Below are 18,263 nucleotides of genomic sequence, written 5' to 3'. Positions count from 1 at the left end.
ACCTAGGAAGAAACCTAGAGAGGAACCAGGCTATGAGGGGTGGCCAGTCCTCTTCTGGCTGTGCAGGGTGGATATTATAACAGAACATGGTCAAAATGTTAAAATGTTAAAATGTTCATAAATGACCAGCATGGTCAAATAATAATAATCATAGTAGTTGTCGAGGGTGCAACAAGCACGTCCGGTGAACAGGTCAGGGTTCCATAGCCGCAGGCAGAACAGTTGAAACTGGAGCAGCAGCACGGCCAGGTGGACTGGGGACAGCAAGGAGTCATCATACCAGGTAGTCCTGAGGCATGGTCCTAGGGCTCAGGTCCTCCGAGAGAAAGACAGAAAGAGAGAAAGAGAGAATTAGAGAGAGCATATTTAAATACACACAGGACACCGGATAAGACAAGAGAAATACTCCAGATGTAACAGACTGACCCTAGCCCCCCGACACATAAACTACTGCAGCATAAATACTGGAGGCTGAGACAGGAGGGATCAGAAGACACTGTGGCCCCATCCGATGATACCCCCGGATAGGGCCAAACAGGCAGGATATAACCCCACCCACTTTGCCATTCAATCTCTCCCTATCCCAGTCTGCTGTCCCCACATGCTTCAAGATGGCCACCATTGTTCCTGTACCCAAGAAGGCAAAAGTAACTGAACTGAATGACTATCGCCCTGTAGCACTCACTGCTGTCATCATGAAGTGCTTTGAGAGACTAGCCAAGGGTCATATCACTTCCACCTTTACCTGTCACCCTAGACCCACTGCAATTTGCATACTGCCCCAATAGGTCCACAGACGATCCAATTGCCATCACACTGCACACTACCCTATCCCATCTGTACAAGAGGAATACCTATGTAAGAATGCTGTTCATTGACTACAGATCAGCATTCAACACCATAGTACCCTCCAGCTCATCATTAAGCTTGAGGCCCTGGGTCTCAACCCTGCCCTGTGCGATTGGGTCCTAGACTTCCTGAGGGCCGCCTCAGGTGGTGAAGATAGGAAAGAACATCTCCAATTCGCTGATCCTCAACACTGAGGACCCACAAGGGTGCGTGCTCAGCCCCCTTCTGTACTCCCTGTTCACCCATGACTGCGTGGCCATGCACGCCTCCAACTCGATCATCAAGTTTGCAGACGACACAACAATAGTAGGCTTGATCACCATCAATGACGAGACAGCCTATAGGGAGGAGGTGAGGGCACTTTCTGCACTGTTGTTAAAATAATTTGTTTTATTTAGTATAATATAAGCTTCTCTTAAGCATGCTAAATAATGCCATAAATTGCGTTTTAATGTTTTAAACTTGAAGGCAAAAAATGGAAGCATGATGTGATTCTGGTATCATATATGATTATAGGCTATTAAATGCCAATGACTTACCCCTGTACCACTGAGTTTTGATGAAAAGAGTAGAGAAAATTGTTTTAGATCTGATAATCACACAATGCTATTTATTGCTGACCAGCAGATGTCACTAATTTGTATTGTGAACAGATAACGAAGCGCGGAGTAATGAACCGTTTATCGACACAATTTGATGAAAGTGCCCAAGCCTCCTTCAGAAAGCCTCGGTTCTCCATCTCTAGTTTACAGGCCACATCAGGCCTGCAAGTTACATTATGCTGGCTTGCAAAGTGATGTGTAATTCCCATTGGAATCCAGCCAGAGTTAGGATATCCAACAAGTGGAATTTTTTTGTCACCTGCAACCTGTATTCAGAATGACTGCCAGGGTAGAAAATATTGAATATTGAGACTACCTCCATCCTCTAAACTGGAAGCAACATCCCAAGGGGTGCAATATGTTGTATAATTACTAACATGGGATTAGGGTTATTCAGGGTTATTCAGATCAAAATGGTTTTTGGTAGAACTCTATCCCTCCACAAAGAACCCTTTTGGAAACATTTTTTCTGAGTGTTTTTCTCTATTTAGTGCTCTACTTTTGACCATGGCCCACAGTGCACTGCCATTTGGGAAGTAACCAGGCTCATTACTGAGATTTGTTTTATCAAGTGTGTGACTGCTGGTTTGAATGGCCTTATCTCAGAAACAACAAGGTTTAGGTCAATTGTGGTCAGATAGTAAGGTCTGAGTATTGATTACACATCAAGCAAGTAATTGCCCTGAAAACCACTTGAAATACAACCTCTTTCAAAACAAAGTCCCTTTCTTAAAGCTTTGGGTCAATTGTTGTCAGATAGAAGTCTGGGTATTGATAAGTACTTGCCCTGAAAACCACTTGAAATACAACCTCTTTCAAGTCAATCAAATACTGATATGTCGAAATATCACAAAGGTCATTCAACAGGCAAAACGAGAAGACAGTTTAACAATTACACATTTTTATGGGTGGCAAATTATGATTGTTGGAGGTAATTTAGGTCTATAGTTTTTTTCATGAGATGACACATTATACAAGTACTGCAGTGCAGTGTGTAAAGTTAATGCCCTAGGGCTGAGCTCAGCAGCAGTGTGAAAGCATTTGGCGCTAATAAAAGGGGTGTAACTCCTATCTGTTGCCTTGAAGCGCTCATTTAACATGCGCAGTTAGTAGACACCGCCAGTTGGGCGCGAGCATTTGGAGACCTACTAATGGAACGCGTCAGACGTTCTAACTGAACCGGGTCAACTTTCGGGTCAAATAACTACATAAGGAATCAAGTTAATGTTAATCAAGTTACATTAAAAGAAGGAACAAAAATCAGTAAGTAGGCCTTATTATAAGCTTTTGTAGGTTGAGTGTCATGTCACAGAAAGCAACCTGTGTATTGTGTGTAGGAACATGTGATAGATGGTGGAATTTGACACCCCAGGCTTTAAAAAAGCTGAGCCAACTCACATCTGTATTTGGATCTACAATTTAACACTAACATCTGCAGTTTGCAGTGAAGAAAGAGGGAGACGTTTTCTATTCAATGAGAACGATACCTGTGACGCGTTCGGTTCATAACGCATCTCGTGCGCATTTTTGCCGATTGTGGAACATACAGAATCCCAGGGTCAAGTGAAGTTTAGAACTCTTATAGCCTGGCTATGTGGATGTTTTTGAGAAAAATGTGGCCGCATATTTTTGGATTGAAACTGTGATTGTGCTACTATGCCATGTTTAGAAGAGAGGTATCCAGAGAAAGCTTTCTAGGGGGTAAAGTGCCATTGCATTTAGATTTATTTTTATTTTTATAACGTTTAGATTTTTCTGCTCACACACACGTCCATGATTGGGGAGCTTGTCAGAGTCGGTAAAGGTAAGAATTTTAAAAAACACTGTTGTTTTGTGGGATAGTTGTATAATAATCAATGTTTGTTCAAATGTATTGTTTGTTTTTGCTTACAACAAAGGTTCATGTTGTAGGTTATATAATGGGCCTACACAAGCAAACAAAGTTAATATAGCCTATACTATATAGAATATGTCAGTAAGTGCAGCTGAGTTATTGCAGTCATGTTCAAACTTCAGCGCGGCTTGAATTGGACTCCTTTCTACCGTGCTCTGTAATGATCACTTGACTTTATGCCAAATGTGCATGTAATTACATGTAATTCAATGTAACCTATATTCGTTTGTATTGCTATCAGACTTCCTCTGAGAAAACCAATGATAGCAGAAATACTAATCCTACTTCTTCTACTTATCATAATAATTGTTATTGATTATATCTTACTATTACTACAACGAATGATTAAGGTGGTCATAATAATGGCAATATTAGTAACAGTCTAATAATAATAATAAGCAATAACAATAATCATAATAAAGTTATTGATAACAAACAATTAAACATTAATTCCATTCAATACAAATGTTAGCTGTGCCTTTTCTTTCTGCATATTTGTGTTTTAAAAGCATGTATTCACTTGGGAGCATACAATTAATGAAATATATTTATCTTCTAATTTGAAATGCAGAGAATTTATAACAAGAAAGCAGTGTAAAAGAAAGATATGTTAAATACCTGGAAAGTCAAACGTTTTATTTGATTACGCAGTTGGATAGAAAAATGTACATCTCAGCCACACTATGCGTAAATGCGGATCATGGAGTGATATTTCTTAGAGCGCGAGCGGGACCTACTGGCGCACAGATAAATTGTGATTTCAGGCCGTTTGTTTTTTCCATCATCGGGTGACTGGTCACTTTATTTTCCTGATCACACATATGTCAGTTTGTGTGGTAATATTGAAGTCAACGCCTCTTAGGCGTTCTCCAAAGAGGGCGACAATACACCTGCTACTTGTGTGATTAAATTGTTTAGCTCCGGACAGTAGCGGTTCATGGATAAAATCACTGAGGAAGCCAAGCCAAACCAGTAAAAAAATCCGTATTACAACCTACATTATGTTGTAATAATTGCGTTGTTTACTCTATAACCCATTCGTTAATACACCACTGTGATATACAATAAGGCGGTGACAACAAAAAGACAACAGGCACACAATGGCTGAAAAATTCAACTACACATTTAGCACAAAACATGAGAGCAACATCTTTCCGATGAAGTCCACAAAGCCAATGTTGCATGTAACAAGCAGTTATATCACCTGAAGCATGGTAAAGCAAGTTAATGTTTTCAACAGTTTAATAAACAGCTACTGATTTAAAACCACAGAGCTACTGCAAGTCAGCACAAAGACAACAGTAGTTCTGCCCCCGCTATTTCAGCACCATTTCAACTAAAACATTTAAACATCATCAAATCAACAAGGCAATATATGCTTTGTTTCATACACTGAAAACAAACTTAAAGACACCCAAAACGATTTAGTCCAATCAATGTTGCTAAATATCATGTGGCTACCCATGGTACTGATTTCTCTGTGTGTGTGTGTGTGTGCCAAGTAAAACAAATCCTACTATGTTCCTCACATGGGCAACAATGAACCAGCTAAGTTAGCTAGCTAGCTTGCTAACGTGAGCCTACAGTCGTGGCCAAAAGTTTTGAGAATGACACAAATACACATTTTCACAAAGTCTGCTGCCTCAGTTTGTATGATGGCAATTTGCATATACTCCAGGATGTTATGAAGAGTGATCAGATGAATTGCAATTAATTGCAAAGTCCCTCTTTGCCATGCAAATGAACTGAATCCCCAAAAAACATTTCCACTGCATTTCAGCACTGCCACAAAAGGACCAGCTGACATCATGTCAGTGATTCTCTCGTTAACACAGGTGTGAGTGTTGACTAGGACAAGGCTGGAGATCACTTTGTCATGCTGATTAAGTTCGAATAACAGACTGGAAGCTTCAAAGGAGGGTGGTGCTTGGAATCATTGTTCTTCCTCTGCAACCATGGTTACCTTCAAATGAAACACGTGTCGTCATCATTGCTTTGCACAAAAAGGGCTTCACAGGCAAGGATATTGCTGCCAGTAAGATTGCACCTAAATCAACCATTTATCAGATCATCAAGAACTTCAAGGAGAGCGGTTCAATTGTTGTGAAGAAGGCTTCAGGGCTCCCAAGAAAGTCCAGCAAGCGCCAGGATCGTCTCCTAAAGTTGATTCAGCTGCGGGATCGAGGCACCACCAGTACAGAGCTTGCTCAGGAATGGCAGCTGGCAGGTGTGAGTGCATCTGCACGCACAGTGAGGCGAAGACTTTGGGAGGATGGCCTGGTGTCAAGAAGGGCAGCAAAGAAGCCACTTCTCTCCAGGAAAAACATCAGGGACAGACTGATATTCTGCAAAAGGTACAGGGATTGGACTGCTGAGGACTGGGGTAAAGTCATTTTCTCTGATGAATCCCCTTTCCGATTGTTTCGGGCATCCGGAAAAAAGCTTGTCCGGAGAAGACAAGGTGAGCGCTACAATCAGTCCTGTATCATGCCAACAGTAAAGCATCCTGAGACCATTCATGTGTGGGGTTGCTTCTCAGCCAAGGGAGTGGGCTCACTCACAATCTTGCTTAAGAACACAGCCACAAATAAAGAATGGTACCAACACATCCTCCGAGAGCAACTTTTCCCAACCATTCAGGAACAGTTTGGTGATGAACAATGCCTTTTCCAGCATGATGGAGCAACTTGCCATAAGGCAAAAGTGATAACTAAGTGGCTCGGGGAACAAAACATCGATATTTTGGGTTCATGGCCAGGAAACTCCCCAGACCTTAATCCCATTGAGAACTTGTGGTCAATCCTCAAGAGGAGGGTGGACAAACAAAAACCCACAAATTCTGACAAACTCCAAGCATTGATTATGCAAGAATGGGCTGCCGTCAGTCAGGATGTGGCCCAGAAGTTAATTGACAGCATGCCAGGGCGGATTGCAGAGGTCTTGAAAAAGAAGGGTCAACACTGCAAATATTGACTCTTTGCATCAACTTCATGTAATTGTCAATAAAAGCCTTTGACACTTATGAAATGCTTGTAATTATACTTCAGTATTCAATAGTAACATCTGACAAAAATATCTAAAGACACTGATGCAGCAAACTTTGTGAAAATTAATATTTGTGTCATTCTCAAAACTTTCGGTCACGACTATACTAGGCTACATCTAGGCTACATATTGAACATCAATCGTCTCATGCCAGTGGCACAATATATTAATTTATGGTTAGATCAGAATCGGTGTAATAATCATTGGACTGTACAGAGAATTAAGTCGAAACCACAAGTCCAAATCCCCATTTCCATCTGTGGCTTAAGAAAGGGCCGATTTAGCAAGCTAGCTACTGCAGGACATCAACACAAGTTGACCAGAAACAGACAAGTTTTTCTGAAATTACATTTTGCATAGGAAGTGATTTAAATGGTCTGAACTCGAATCCAAATTGGCTTCCCTTGGGGGGCGTTTTGCTGCACCAGGACAACCCACAGTTCAGCTCAGCTCAACGCTGATTGGCTAATTATTTGATAATTTCTTAATCAAGGGAAGCCAAATTCTGGCAGACAATCAATCAAATTCTACTGCTGAAACATGTTATACTATTTTTTTCCAGACAGCATCAGATACATGGGCTACACATACTGAGACAGAGGCGTGCTGTTTTCCTCGCTCAGATTATTTGTCCGGTGAGATTCACACACTTGTGAATTGACGGAAAATTATGAAAACACAGAGAGACGAAAGATAAATTATTTTATTATTCTCATTGGTCAAATATTTGGGGAAGCCTGCCTTCCCTTGGCATCCATGAACACACGCCACTGGCTCCGGGCAGTATTTTAGTTCTAAAGAGACAGTTTCATTGGTATGGATGTTCATTGGTGCACCTTTGCAATTTTCATGTTAATCATGTACTATGGTATGGTACTGAAATTGCATTTTTGTCCACCCCCAGTTTTATCATGGGAATGTGATACAAAACGAGACAACGGTGTGCTTTAGGACCATGCAGACGCCTCCGAGCGGCCAGGTAGGCTGTTTGGAGTGTTTATCTGACTGGATAAATAAAAATATATATAATTATGTCCCCCCCACTTCTAAAACCAAAGTTGCGCCCCTGATTTTAATGTTAACTATTTTTCACTGGACATGTGTACCAAGTTGACAAGTTTGTTTTTCTTCTAACGTGTTTAAATATGTGGCTGATAATAGTTTTTTCACTTATGAATGAAACCAAGCTGAAAATTGCATTAGAAATAATGAAAAGTAACATAAAATAGATGCAGACAGTGAATGTTATCTACAGTTACTTGAGGCTGGAGCAAATTATCTCGCAGTGCTGTAAAGATCAATGCATTATGGGGGCTCAATGGCATTCGGCTACACTGCTGTAAAATGTTACAATACAATTTTACAGTAGTGTACTGTATTACTGTGAATTATGGTGCATTGTGGGAAAATATCTCTGACTCGTTGACATATTTCGAAGCATGCCTTGTAAGAGGCTATATTTATTGCACACTCTAGTGATAATGCAATACCCCACAGAATACCGTATCATACCTTTTCCTGTAAATCTACAGTAATTTAGTGGCTACTGTGCTGCCAGTTTTACTGTAATTTAGTACCACTCCACAGAATACAGTGCTATACCGTTATTTTGGAACGCCAAAAACCTTTTGAACACTAGTGGGTGCATGTTATTGTTGTTTCATTAAAATATTTTAAGGCATGCCATGTAAGAGGCTTTATTTGTTGCACCCGTTGGTGAGAGTGCTCTACCAGTTTAACTGAAATGTGGTAGTAGTTTCCTAAAAATATAATGTGTGTAGGAGACAGATCAGAGTGGTAGCAAGTCTCAAACCTTTAAGGGTTTAGCCATGTCCCTTTGATCGGTTTTGCCCTGTAGTCACTACCAATTTAGAAGCCTTTTTAAGGCCTCTGCAAGTGATAGAAAACACCAAATATTGATGAATATGCTTTAATATACAAATACCGAGCAGCCAACCTGCTTGCACCAATCCATTGTTAATATTAAAATAGTGTACTTGTCACTAGCCCGAGATGGGCAAGTATACATCAAAAGGTATCTTGTTACCAATACAAAGTACCTTGAAGAACAATGTATCCTTAACTACAACAACATTCTCAGTAATGCTTACAGAAACGTTTTACTTGTTATGATTGATATGTGTATTTTTTTAATCAACCTTAGTTTCACTCACTGAATGTAAGTCACGGTGGACAAGAACTTCTGCTAAATGACCAAAACGTAAATGTAAAAATGAACTCTTTCAATCATAATGCTGGGTACTATTCTAATGAGCTTGGCCCTCAAATTATTTGTATTTTGACTTACAGTCAGTGCATTAAACTAAGGTAGATAAACAAAAACAAATCACAGTCATATCGTTACCGAGAATGTTGTTGTAGTTCAGCGGGTACTTTAAAGTTTATTTTTGTATTAGAGAATACAAAATACACGCATTCTAATTAAACTGTTACAAAATACTCTACATGAATTGTAGTTCATGGCAGTGAAATACAAATTACAAAATAAGCATTGAAACTATTGAAATACCTATATCAAATATATGTAACAGAAATACTGCCCGTCTTTTGCACTAGTTGCCTGCATTGTAATTCTGCAACTGTTCACTATCCACTTTCCTTCCAGTAATGCACTGTACATTCTAGAAATAAAGCATGTTGCTGTAGTCAGGTGTTCCACTAATATGCTGTAAATATGTGTTTCAGTACAGGTCCTATAAATCTACAGTAATTTACTGGCTTCTGAGCTGCTAGTAATTTATTGTAAGAATTACAGGATTTTTTTTACACAGTAGACTCAAAGTGCAGTTGCAGCCTCACAGCCTCACTATTAGCCCTGCTGAACATCTGCTCCACACAAGTCACGCTCACACGGAAGGAGCATGCTGGGAATGCAAACAGCCTCCACTTAATTTGTAAAAGCCAAATTTATAAAATGTCTTCCAGACAGGGACTCATCCATCAAGAGACTCGGAGTGGGTCCGCCAGGCCGCTGGGTTGTGTGGGCGGGCATTGGCTCTGTTTGCTGCTCCACACACACACATGCACACACGTATGCACCCACCCACGCGCACACATACAACTCTTTAAGATATCATAGTAGGCCAGGTTGCCTAGCGGTTAAGAGCATTGAATCCCAGGTGAAAAATCTGTTGCTGTGCCCTTGAGCAAGGCACTTAACCATATTGCTCCTGTAATTCGCTCTGGATAAGAGTTTCTGCTAATTAACTTAAATGTAATACACACGTGAACATACATTTAATCCAAATATAGTGTTGTTTCGGTAGTGTACTGTTAAAGGGGCCAATCTGCAGTTGAAACAAAAAAAAGTGTATTCCCCGCCCCTGTTTCAGTTAAAAGCTGAGTGATGGGGCTGGAGAAATGTAACCACTCTCAAATTCATAGACAGAGCTAACGGCTGCAAGGACTGCCCATCCATGATATCAAATTATAGTTGTAACCATGTTTTGAGGCTAAATAGTATTTGTTTACATTTACTTTGTGTAGAAACATTGGAGTAGAACAAGCTTATATTTTGGATTCTGAAGGGGTACGACAGTTGAACTAAGGTCATGAGGCATTTATAAGTTAAATTCTTCAAGAATCAATGAGTACATATCATTCATTTATAAGTCCAAATTGCGCCTTTAAGGAAGTGGAATAGTATTTTGTTTGGACGGTTGGTGGTCTGAATTCCATATTAGGCCTAAATTCAATCAGACCAGCGATAGCAGACACCCACACAGCTGATGTTTTGGCAGTGTCGGAGCTGGAACTGCATTGGAGCCATCAAAATCGGTGAGCAGCTGCTCTTGCCATCATTGTCATCAAGCCACACCTGCACCACTCGAGTTGGAAGTTCAGAACGAGAAAGTGTAGGCTATATAAAAATAATTATGGTCAAATTGAAAAGTCATTAAACTAAATAATGAAGATTTCTATCATCCTAATGGAGGTTTAGATTACATCTCACATTTCAGGATTCGAACTTGTAAACAAGGCTGCAAGGGATTTCTGTTATTAATGTGACTCTGTGCAGCCAATGGCAATGTCTGCTTTAGGTATAATGCCAGGAGCCATTTGTGGATTTGACAGCTCTAATGCAGTTCCACCTCCGACACCTTCAAAACAACCGCTATATCACTAAAGCGGATCTGATTGAATAGAGCCCTAGCCACAGTAGCTTTGACTTTCTCCTCAGTAGAGAGTTATCTAGATTGTAACCTGCTGTGTATTACTGTATTATAAGCTGGATAAATGGATGAAGGTGATTACTCTCTGAAGGGTAAAGGGGATCTGGATAAAGGCTCTTTTAGTAATAATTTTCCTTCTTTATTACATACTTATATACTGTAGTGTTGATATTAAACTTATTCTAGTGAAACAAGTCACTGTAACCAGGGATATAGGCATCCATCTGTGAACACTTGCTGCATGCTAATTAATTGCCTTAATGAATGCAGGGCTGTCACGCTGAATAAGGCATGATATGCCACCATACCCTCACGTCCTACTATGACACTTGTTTTGCCATTGCTCAAGTAGTGTTGACATGCAAGGGTCGTTTCTGGAACCTTCAGTACCTTCCAGAACCTTCCATCTTGTAACTTCAGTACAGGAGCTAAGTGCATGGGTGACTTCTGTATATTGTTCAAAGGTAGTGATGGTTATTATGTTAATGTAACTAAATGTGCTTCATTTGAAGTAGAAGGGTTTCTGACAGGTTGTTTTTGTTTGAAGAATCAGATTTCTAGGATTGTAAATGTATAGTGTAAATACAGCAGTGCCCATGGTAGAATAGTGTGCTTAATATGCTTTAAATCCCGATTGAACTGTAAGCCACTTTAGTTGTTAGAGTGTGTAAAGTATTTGTTGCAGACCTGGTCAACAGGAGTCCTGTCAAACATCATTAGTGTTACTCAGACTTCTGTTTAGGTTATAGATGACGTGACTAAGTACCCATTGCCTAATGAAGAATTTCACCGTATTTAAACTTATTTTAGACAGATTGTAACATGCAAAACAAGTGTAAATGTTTGTGACCATGGCACCTAAACTGAACAGCTACTCCATTGGTCAACTCTCATGGTCAAAAGTAACATCACCTGTCAGCCCTTGGAGGACAAATACTTTACTGTTAAAAAAGTGAGGTAGCTGCAGTATTGTTCTTCTTTTTTTCTCCCTTGAGCCAACAGGTCCTCAGGTATGTTTAGTGGTTCTATTTTTCACAGTCTGAAAGGAAACTGGACCTCCATGACGGCTCAGTCCAGGCAGCCAGGCTGTGTCCCTCTTTGGTTGAGTCCCAGGGACCAGGCCTGTTTTGACACATCCCCGGGGATCCTGAGTGGCGCAGCAGTCTAAGGCACTGCACCGGTGTCACTACAGATCCGGGTTTGGTCCCGGGCTGTATCACAACCAGCTGTGATCGGGAGTCCCATAGGGCAGCGAACAATTGGCCCAGCATCGTTCAGGTTAGGGGAGAGTTTGGCCGGGATAGGCCGTCATTGTAAATATACTTTTTTTCTTAACTGACATGCCTAGTTAAATAAAATTAAAATCATCTTTAAATCATGTGCTGCCTGATGGTGTTACCATTTTCCTATTCTGAAGAGTGCGTAATATGCGTATACTGCAGGCCTATGCACTCTAGTGACATTTCTAGATATCATTTAACATAGCCCCAAACTAGGGAAGGCTACACAAGTTTTGAACCTAAATTGGATCTGGAAAGGATTTGCCTATATTCTTTATGAACTGAACAAAAATATAAATGCAACATGCAAAGTGTTGGTCCCATGTTTCATGAGCTGAAATAAAAGATCCCAGAAATAAGAAAGCTTATTTCTCTCAAATTTTGCACACAGATGTGTTTACATCCCTGTTAGTGAGCATTTCTCATTTTCCAAGATAATCCATCCAACTGACAGGTGTGGAATATCAAGAACCTGATTAGACAGCATGATCATTATACAGGTCCACCTTGTGCTGCGGACAATAAAATGCCCCTCTAAAATGTGCAGTTTTGTGTCACAACACAATGCCACATATATCTCAAGTTTTGAAGGAGCGTGCAATTGGCATGCTGACTGCACGAATGTCCACCAGAGCTGTTGCCAGAGAATTTAATGTACACTTTTCTACCATTAGCCACCTCCAACGTAGTTTTAGAGAATTTTTCAATATGCCCAACTGGCCTCACAACCGACCACAGGTAACCATGCCAGCCAGAACTGCCACATCCAGCTTCTTCAATTGCTGGATCATCTGAGACCAGCCACCCGGACAGGTGATGAAACTGTGGATTTTCAAAATCAAAGAATTTCTGCACAAACTGTCAGGAACTGTCTCAGGGAAGCTCACCTGCATGCTCGTCGTCCTCACCAGGATCTAGACGTGACTGCAGTTTGGGATCGTAACTGACTTCAGTGGGCAAATGCTCACCTTCGACTGCCATTGGCATGCTGGAGAAGTGCGCTCTTCACGGATGAATCCCGGTTTCATCTGTACCAGGCAGATGGCGTTATGTGGTGAGCGGTTTGCTGATGTCAATGTTGTGAACAGAGTGCCCCATGGTGGTGATTGGGTTATGGTATGGGCAGGCATAAGCTATGGACAACGATCACTATAGCATTGTATTGTCTTGACGTGACTATCATTAATGTGATGACTGTTATTTATTGAATCAACTAACTATGTTTAATTATTACTCGATTAAATTAATCATGTAACAATTAACTCATTAGGAATTTGGGGCACCATGGAAGAAGTTATTTAATGAGTTACCATCTCCCGAATTAAACTCGAAGATATATATATAAATTATATATCGATAACAGTCACATATTAATCATTACCTCATATCAGTTTTATTCTGAACGTCGCAGGCCTCTTGAATCCGCAAGAACCCCAGCCTTTCAGATTATTCAGTACTACACAAATTGATTTAATAATTTATTTACTAACTAACTACATAATAACACAGAATACACATACACAGTTACATGAGACAAAAGTCTCTAGTGGACAGACAAGATATGGCAGCTTGTTAGACATATGGCAAGAGAAGGGTAGATAAAGAGAGGGAGAGACAGAGTCAAACTTATCGTACATTTGGAAACTACTCTCAAAGTAATAATAATACTTTTCTCACGAACTGCTGCCCGTTTGGGTAGTAAACGCAATGTAATTACTTGTCTTTGTTTGTCATCTCTCTTCCTTCTATGAGGAAGGGGCGGGATGGATGTAAGGCTCTGGTTGTCCACCAGAGGTCACAATGTCCTTCTTAGTTATTCCGGCTTGTAGTGGATGTTTCTTCAGGTGCACCAATATTTGTCTGAGATGGGATCTTCTCCTTCCTTTCTCGGGTAGATAGTTAAGTTCTAGATCCCTTTACATACACAGCTGCAGACTGTCAAATGTTCTGGTCTAGTCTTCATCTTCTTCACTCGTGTTGAGAGTTTCAGAGTTTCTAACCATTTCAACATGTGGCCAATGCTCCATGCTTTTCTGGTTTGAAAGGTGAGGTTATCTTCTCATCTCGTGTTGAGTCTTAGCATTTCAACCATTTGTAACGTCCAGCTCACGCTGTCCGTCTGCTGGTCTCACCATTTAAAAAGTGTGGACTACCGTCTCACGTTTTCTGGTCTGAATGAATATTTTGTTACCAAGGCTTTTATCCCTGGGTAAAAAGGGGTCATTCCATCACGCTGACACAATGTCTGTACTCCCTTGGGGCGTGGTTACTGACTGGACAAACGTTTATAAGAAAAACGATTTTCTCATTAGAAGACTAAAATCACATTCCTATCTTCACCAAAATACTCTCATACTTAATCATATATTTTATAGAACATTTAGATGTTAACTTGGCAAATAGAATGTGTACACATTCTGAGTTACAGTTATTTCGTTATACCATCCTTAATGACATCACAAAATAATAAACAATATGACATGATTATTCTTTAGAGCGCCACTGACCATTCTAAACATTTGGATGTCAGAAATAATGTTCCAATGTTCACTTTTTGAGAAAAAAGTTTTGGCGGCAAGAGTCTCTCTCTACACACAGCACATTCCTTTCCCAATACTGCAGGGCAGGAAAGACCCTTTTGCGGCACACAATTTATGACTGGATGTTAAGGTGTCAAAACCGGCCCAACTCCCCCTCTCCTCTCCTGTGGGAGTGAGGGTGGGTCTGGCTATCTGTCAGCCATTTGCCAAGCTTATCTGGCACCTTTGATCCTCACCCAGGAGAAAGTCATGACAGTATCAATGGCAATTTGAATGCACAGAGATACTGTGACGAGATCCTGAGGCCCATTCTTGTGTCCTTCATCTGCCGCCATCACCTCATGTTTCAGCATGATCATGCACGGCCCTATGCCGCAAGGATCTGTACACAATTCCTAGAAGCTGAACATGTCCCAGTTCTTCCATGGCCTGCATACACACCAGACATGTCACCCATTGAGCATGTTTGGGATGCTCTTGATCGACGTGTACGACAGCGTGTTCCAGTTCCCGCCAATATCCAGAAACTTTGTACAGCCATTGAGTGGCACCACATTCCACAGACCACAATCAACAGCCTGATAAACTTAATGCAAAGGAGATGTCGCACTCCATGAGGCAAATGGTGGTCACACCAGATACTGAATGGGTTTCTGATCCACAACCCCACATTTTTTTTAAAGGTACCTGTGACCAACAGATGAGTATCTGTATTCCCAGTCATGTGAAATGCAATGATTAGGGCCTAATGAATTTCTTTCAATGGACTGATTTCCTACTTACCATACCATATCAGAAGCATATATTAGTGATGTTTCACTCCCCACACAGGAGAGAGTTCAATTCTATGTGATGTGTATCTGTGGTTGAAACCCATGATGATTAGTCACTAGTCACTCATCATTATAGTCGTGATGATAAACAGTAGAGGATGACAAAAAAAAACTTCCTAGCAGCCTGGTCACAGATCTGTTGGTGCTGTATAGCCACATCCTTCATGTTTGACACGACAATGAACATAGTAATTGCCAAGACAGCACAAACAGATCTGGGTTCCAGGGAAGCAGTCTAGTGACGCAACATCACATTCCCCAGTGCTGTTGTAAGCATACTTCACATTGTCTCTCTCTCTAAACTGTAAACACATGGACATACACTACATGCTCGTCGAACATCTCATTCCAAAATCATGGCCATTAATATGGAGTTGGTTCCCCCTTTCCTGCTATAACAGCCGCCACTCTTCTGGGAAGTCTTTCCACTAGGTGTTGGAACATTGCTGCTGGGACTTGCTTCCGTTCAGCCACCATAGCATTAGTGAAGTTGGACACTGATGTTGGGCGATTAGACCTGGCTCACATTTGGCATTCCAATTCATCCCAAAGATGTTCGATGGGGTTGAGGTCAGGGTTCTGTGCAGGCCAGCCAAGTTCTTCCACACCGATCTCAACAAACCATTTCTGTATGGACTTCGCTTTGTGCATGGGGCAAACAGGAAAGGACCTTTCTCAAACTGTTGCCACAAAGTTGGAAGCACAGAATTGTCTAGATAGAATGTCATTGTATGCTGTAGTGTTAAGATTTCCCTTCACTGGAACTAAGGGGCCTAGCCCCAGACCATTATTCCTCCACCAGCAAACTTTACAGTTGGCACTATGCATTGGGGCAGGTAACGTTCTTCTGGCCAAAACCAGATTTGTCTGTCGGACTGCCAGATGGTGAAGCATGATACATCACTCCAGAGAACGTGTTTCCACTGCTACAGAGTCCAATGGCGGCGAGCTTTGCACCACTTCAGCCAACGCTTGGCATTGCTCCTGGTGATCTTAGGCTTGTGTGCGGCTGCTCGGCCATGGAAACCCATTTCATGAAGATCCCGATGAACAGTTATTGTGCTGACCTTGCTTCCGGAAGCAGTTTGGAACTCGGTAGTGTTGCAACCGAGGACAGATTATTTTTTGTGCTTCTGCACTTGGCGGTCCAGTTCTGTGAGCTTGTGTGGCCTAAAACTTCACGGCTGAGCCGTGGTTGCTCCTAGACATTTCCACTTCAGAATAACAGGACTTACAGTTGATCGGGGCAGCTATAGCACGGCAGAAGTTTGATGAACTGAATTGTTGGAAAGGTGGCATTCCATGACGGTGACCCGAGGTCTTCAGTAAGGCCATTCTACTGCCAATGGTTGTCTATGTGTGCTCGATTTGTATACACCTGTCAGCAATGGGTGTGGCTGAAATAGCCAAATCCACTAATTTGAAAGGATGTCCACATCAACTCAGCAAAAAAAGAAATGTCCTCTTACTGTCAACTGTGTTTATTTTCAGCAAACTTAATATGGGTAAATATTTGTAAGAACATAACAAGATTCAACAACTGAGACATAAATTGAACACGTTACACAGACGTGACTAACAGAAATGGAATAATGTGTCCCTGAAAAAAGGGGTGGTCAAAATCAAAAGTAACAGTCAGTATCTGGTGTGGCCACCAGCTGCATTAAGTACTGCAGTGCATCTCCTCCTCATGGACTGCGCCAGATTTGCCAGTTCTTGCTGTGAGATATTACCCCACTCTTCCACCAAGGCACCTGCAAGTTCCCAGACATTTCTGGGGGGAATGGCCTTAGCCCTCACCCTCTGATCCAACAGGTCCCAGACGTGCTCAATGGGATTGAGATCCGGGCTCTTCGCTGGCCATGGCAGAACACTGACATTCCTGTCTTGCAGGAAATCACGCACAGAACGAGCAGTATGGCTGGTGGCATTGTCATGCTGGAGGGTCATGTCAGGATGAGCCTGTAGGAAGGGTACCACATGAGGGAGGAGGATGTCTTCCCTGTAACGCACAGCATTGAGAATGCCTGCAATGACAACAAGCTCAGTCCGATGATGCTGTGACACACCGCCCCAGACCATGACGGCCCCTCCACCTCCAAATCGATCCCGCTCCGGAGTACAGGCCTCGGTGTAACGCTCATTCCTTCGACGATAAACGCGAATCCGACCATCAACCCTGGTGAGACAAAACTGCGACTCGTCAGTGAAGAGCACTTTTTGCCAGTCCTGTCTGGTCCATCGACAGTGGGTTTGTGCCCATAGGCGACATTGTTGCCGGTGATGTCTGGTGAGGACCTGCCTTACAACAGGCCTACAAGCCCTCTGTCCAGCCTTTCTCAGCCTATTGCGGACAGTTTGATCACTGATGGAGGGATTGTGCATTCCTGGTATAACTCGGGCAGTTGTTGTTGCTATGCTGTACCTGTCCCGCAGGTGTGATGTTCGGATGTACCGATCCTGTGCAGGTGTTGTTACACGTGGTCTGCCACTGTGAAGACGATCAGCTGTCCGTCCTGTCTCCCTGTAGCGCTGTCTTAGGCATCTCACAGTATGGACATTGCAATTTATTGCCATGGCCACATCTGCAGTCCTCATGCTTCCTTGCAGCATGCCTAAGGCACGTTCACGCAGATGAGCAGGGACCCTGGGCATCAAATCTTTTGGTGTTTTTCAGAGTCAGTAGAAAGACTTCTTTAGTGTCCTAAGTTTTCATAACTGTGACCTTAATTGCCTACCATCTGTAAGCTGTTAGTGTCTTAATGACTGTTCCACAGGTGCATGTTCATTAACCTCTTACATCTAGACGTTCCGCTAGCGGAACACCTGCTCCAATATCCAATGATGGGCGTGGCGCGAAATACAAACTCCTCTAAAATCCGAAAACTGACATTTTTCAAACATATGACTATTTTACAGCATTTTAAAGACAAGACTCTCGTTAATCTAACCACACTGTCCGATTTCAAAAAGGCTTTACAGCGAAAGCAAAACATTAGATTATGTCAGCAGAGTACCCAGCCAGAA

The 18,263-nt window shown here is 41.8% G+C and overlaps 1 protein-coding gene across 2 annotated transcripts in view; it reads left to right on the top strand.

Annotated features, from left to right (window-relative positions):
- The first annotated feature begins 1,997 nt into the window (after positions 1-1,997).
- LOC106584185 (neurturin-like) overlaps positions 1,998-18,263 on the top strand; it is a 58,554-nt gene continuing 42,288 nt past the window's right edge. Inside the window, exons 1-2 of one of the 2 annotated variants that reach the window (XM_014169172.2) lie at positions 1,998-2,714; positions 3,201-3,255. In XM_014169172.2, the coding sequence (XP_014024647.1) occupies positions 3,225-3,255 (31 nt within the window). In that variant the 5' untranslated portion in view covers positions 1,998-2,714; positions 3,201-3,224. The remainder of the gene's footprint in view (positions 2,715-3,200; positions 3,256-18,263) is intronic. The other variant, XM_014169173.2, reaches the window with a different exon arrangement.

This window comes from Salmo salar, chromosome ssa23 (assembly GCF_905237065.1).
Source record: "Salmo salar chromosome ssa23, Ssal_v3.1, whole genome shotgun sequence".
In the NCBI taxonomy this organism is placed as follows: Eukaryota; Metazoa; Chordata; class Actinopteri; order Salmoniformes; family Salmonidae; genus Salmo; species Salmo salar.
Note: the sequence above shows the minus strand (reverse complement) of the source record. Positions and strands in the feature narration are given on the sequence as shown.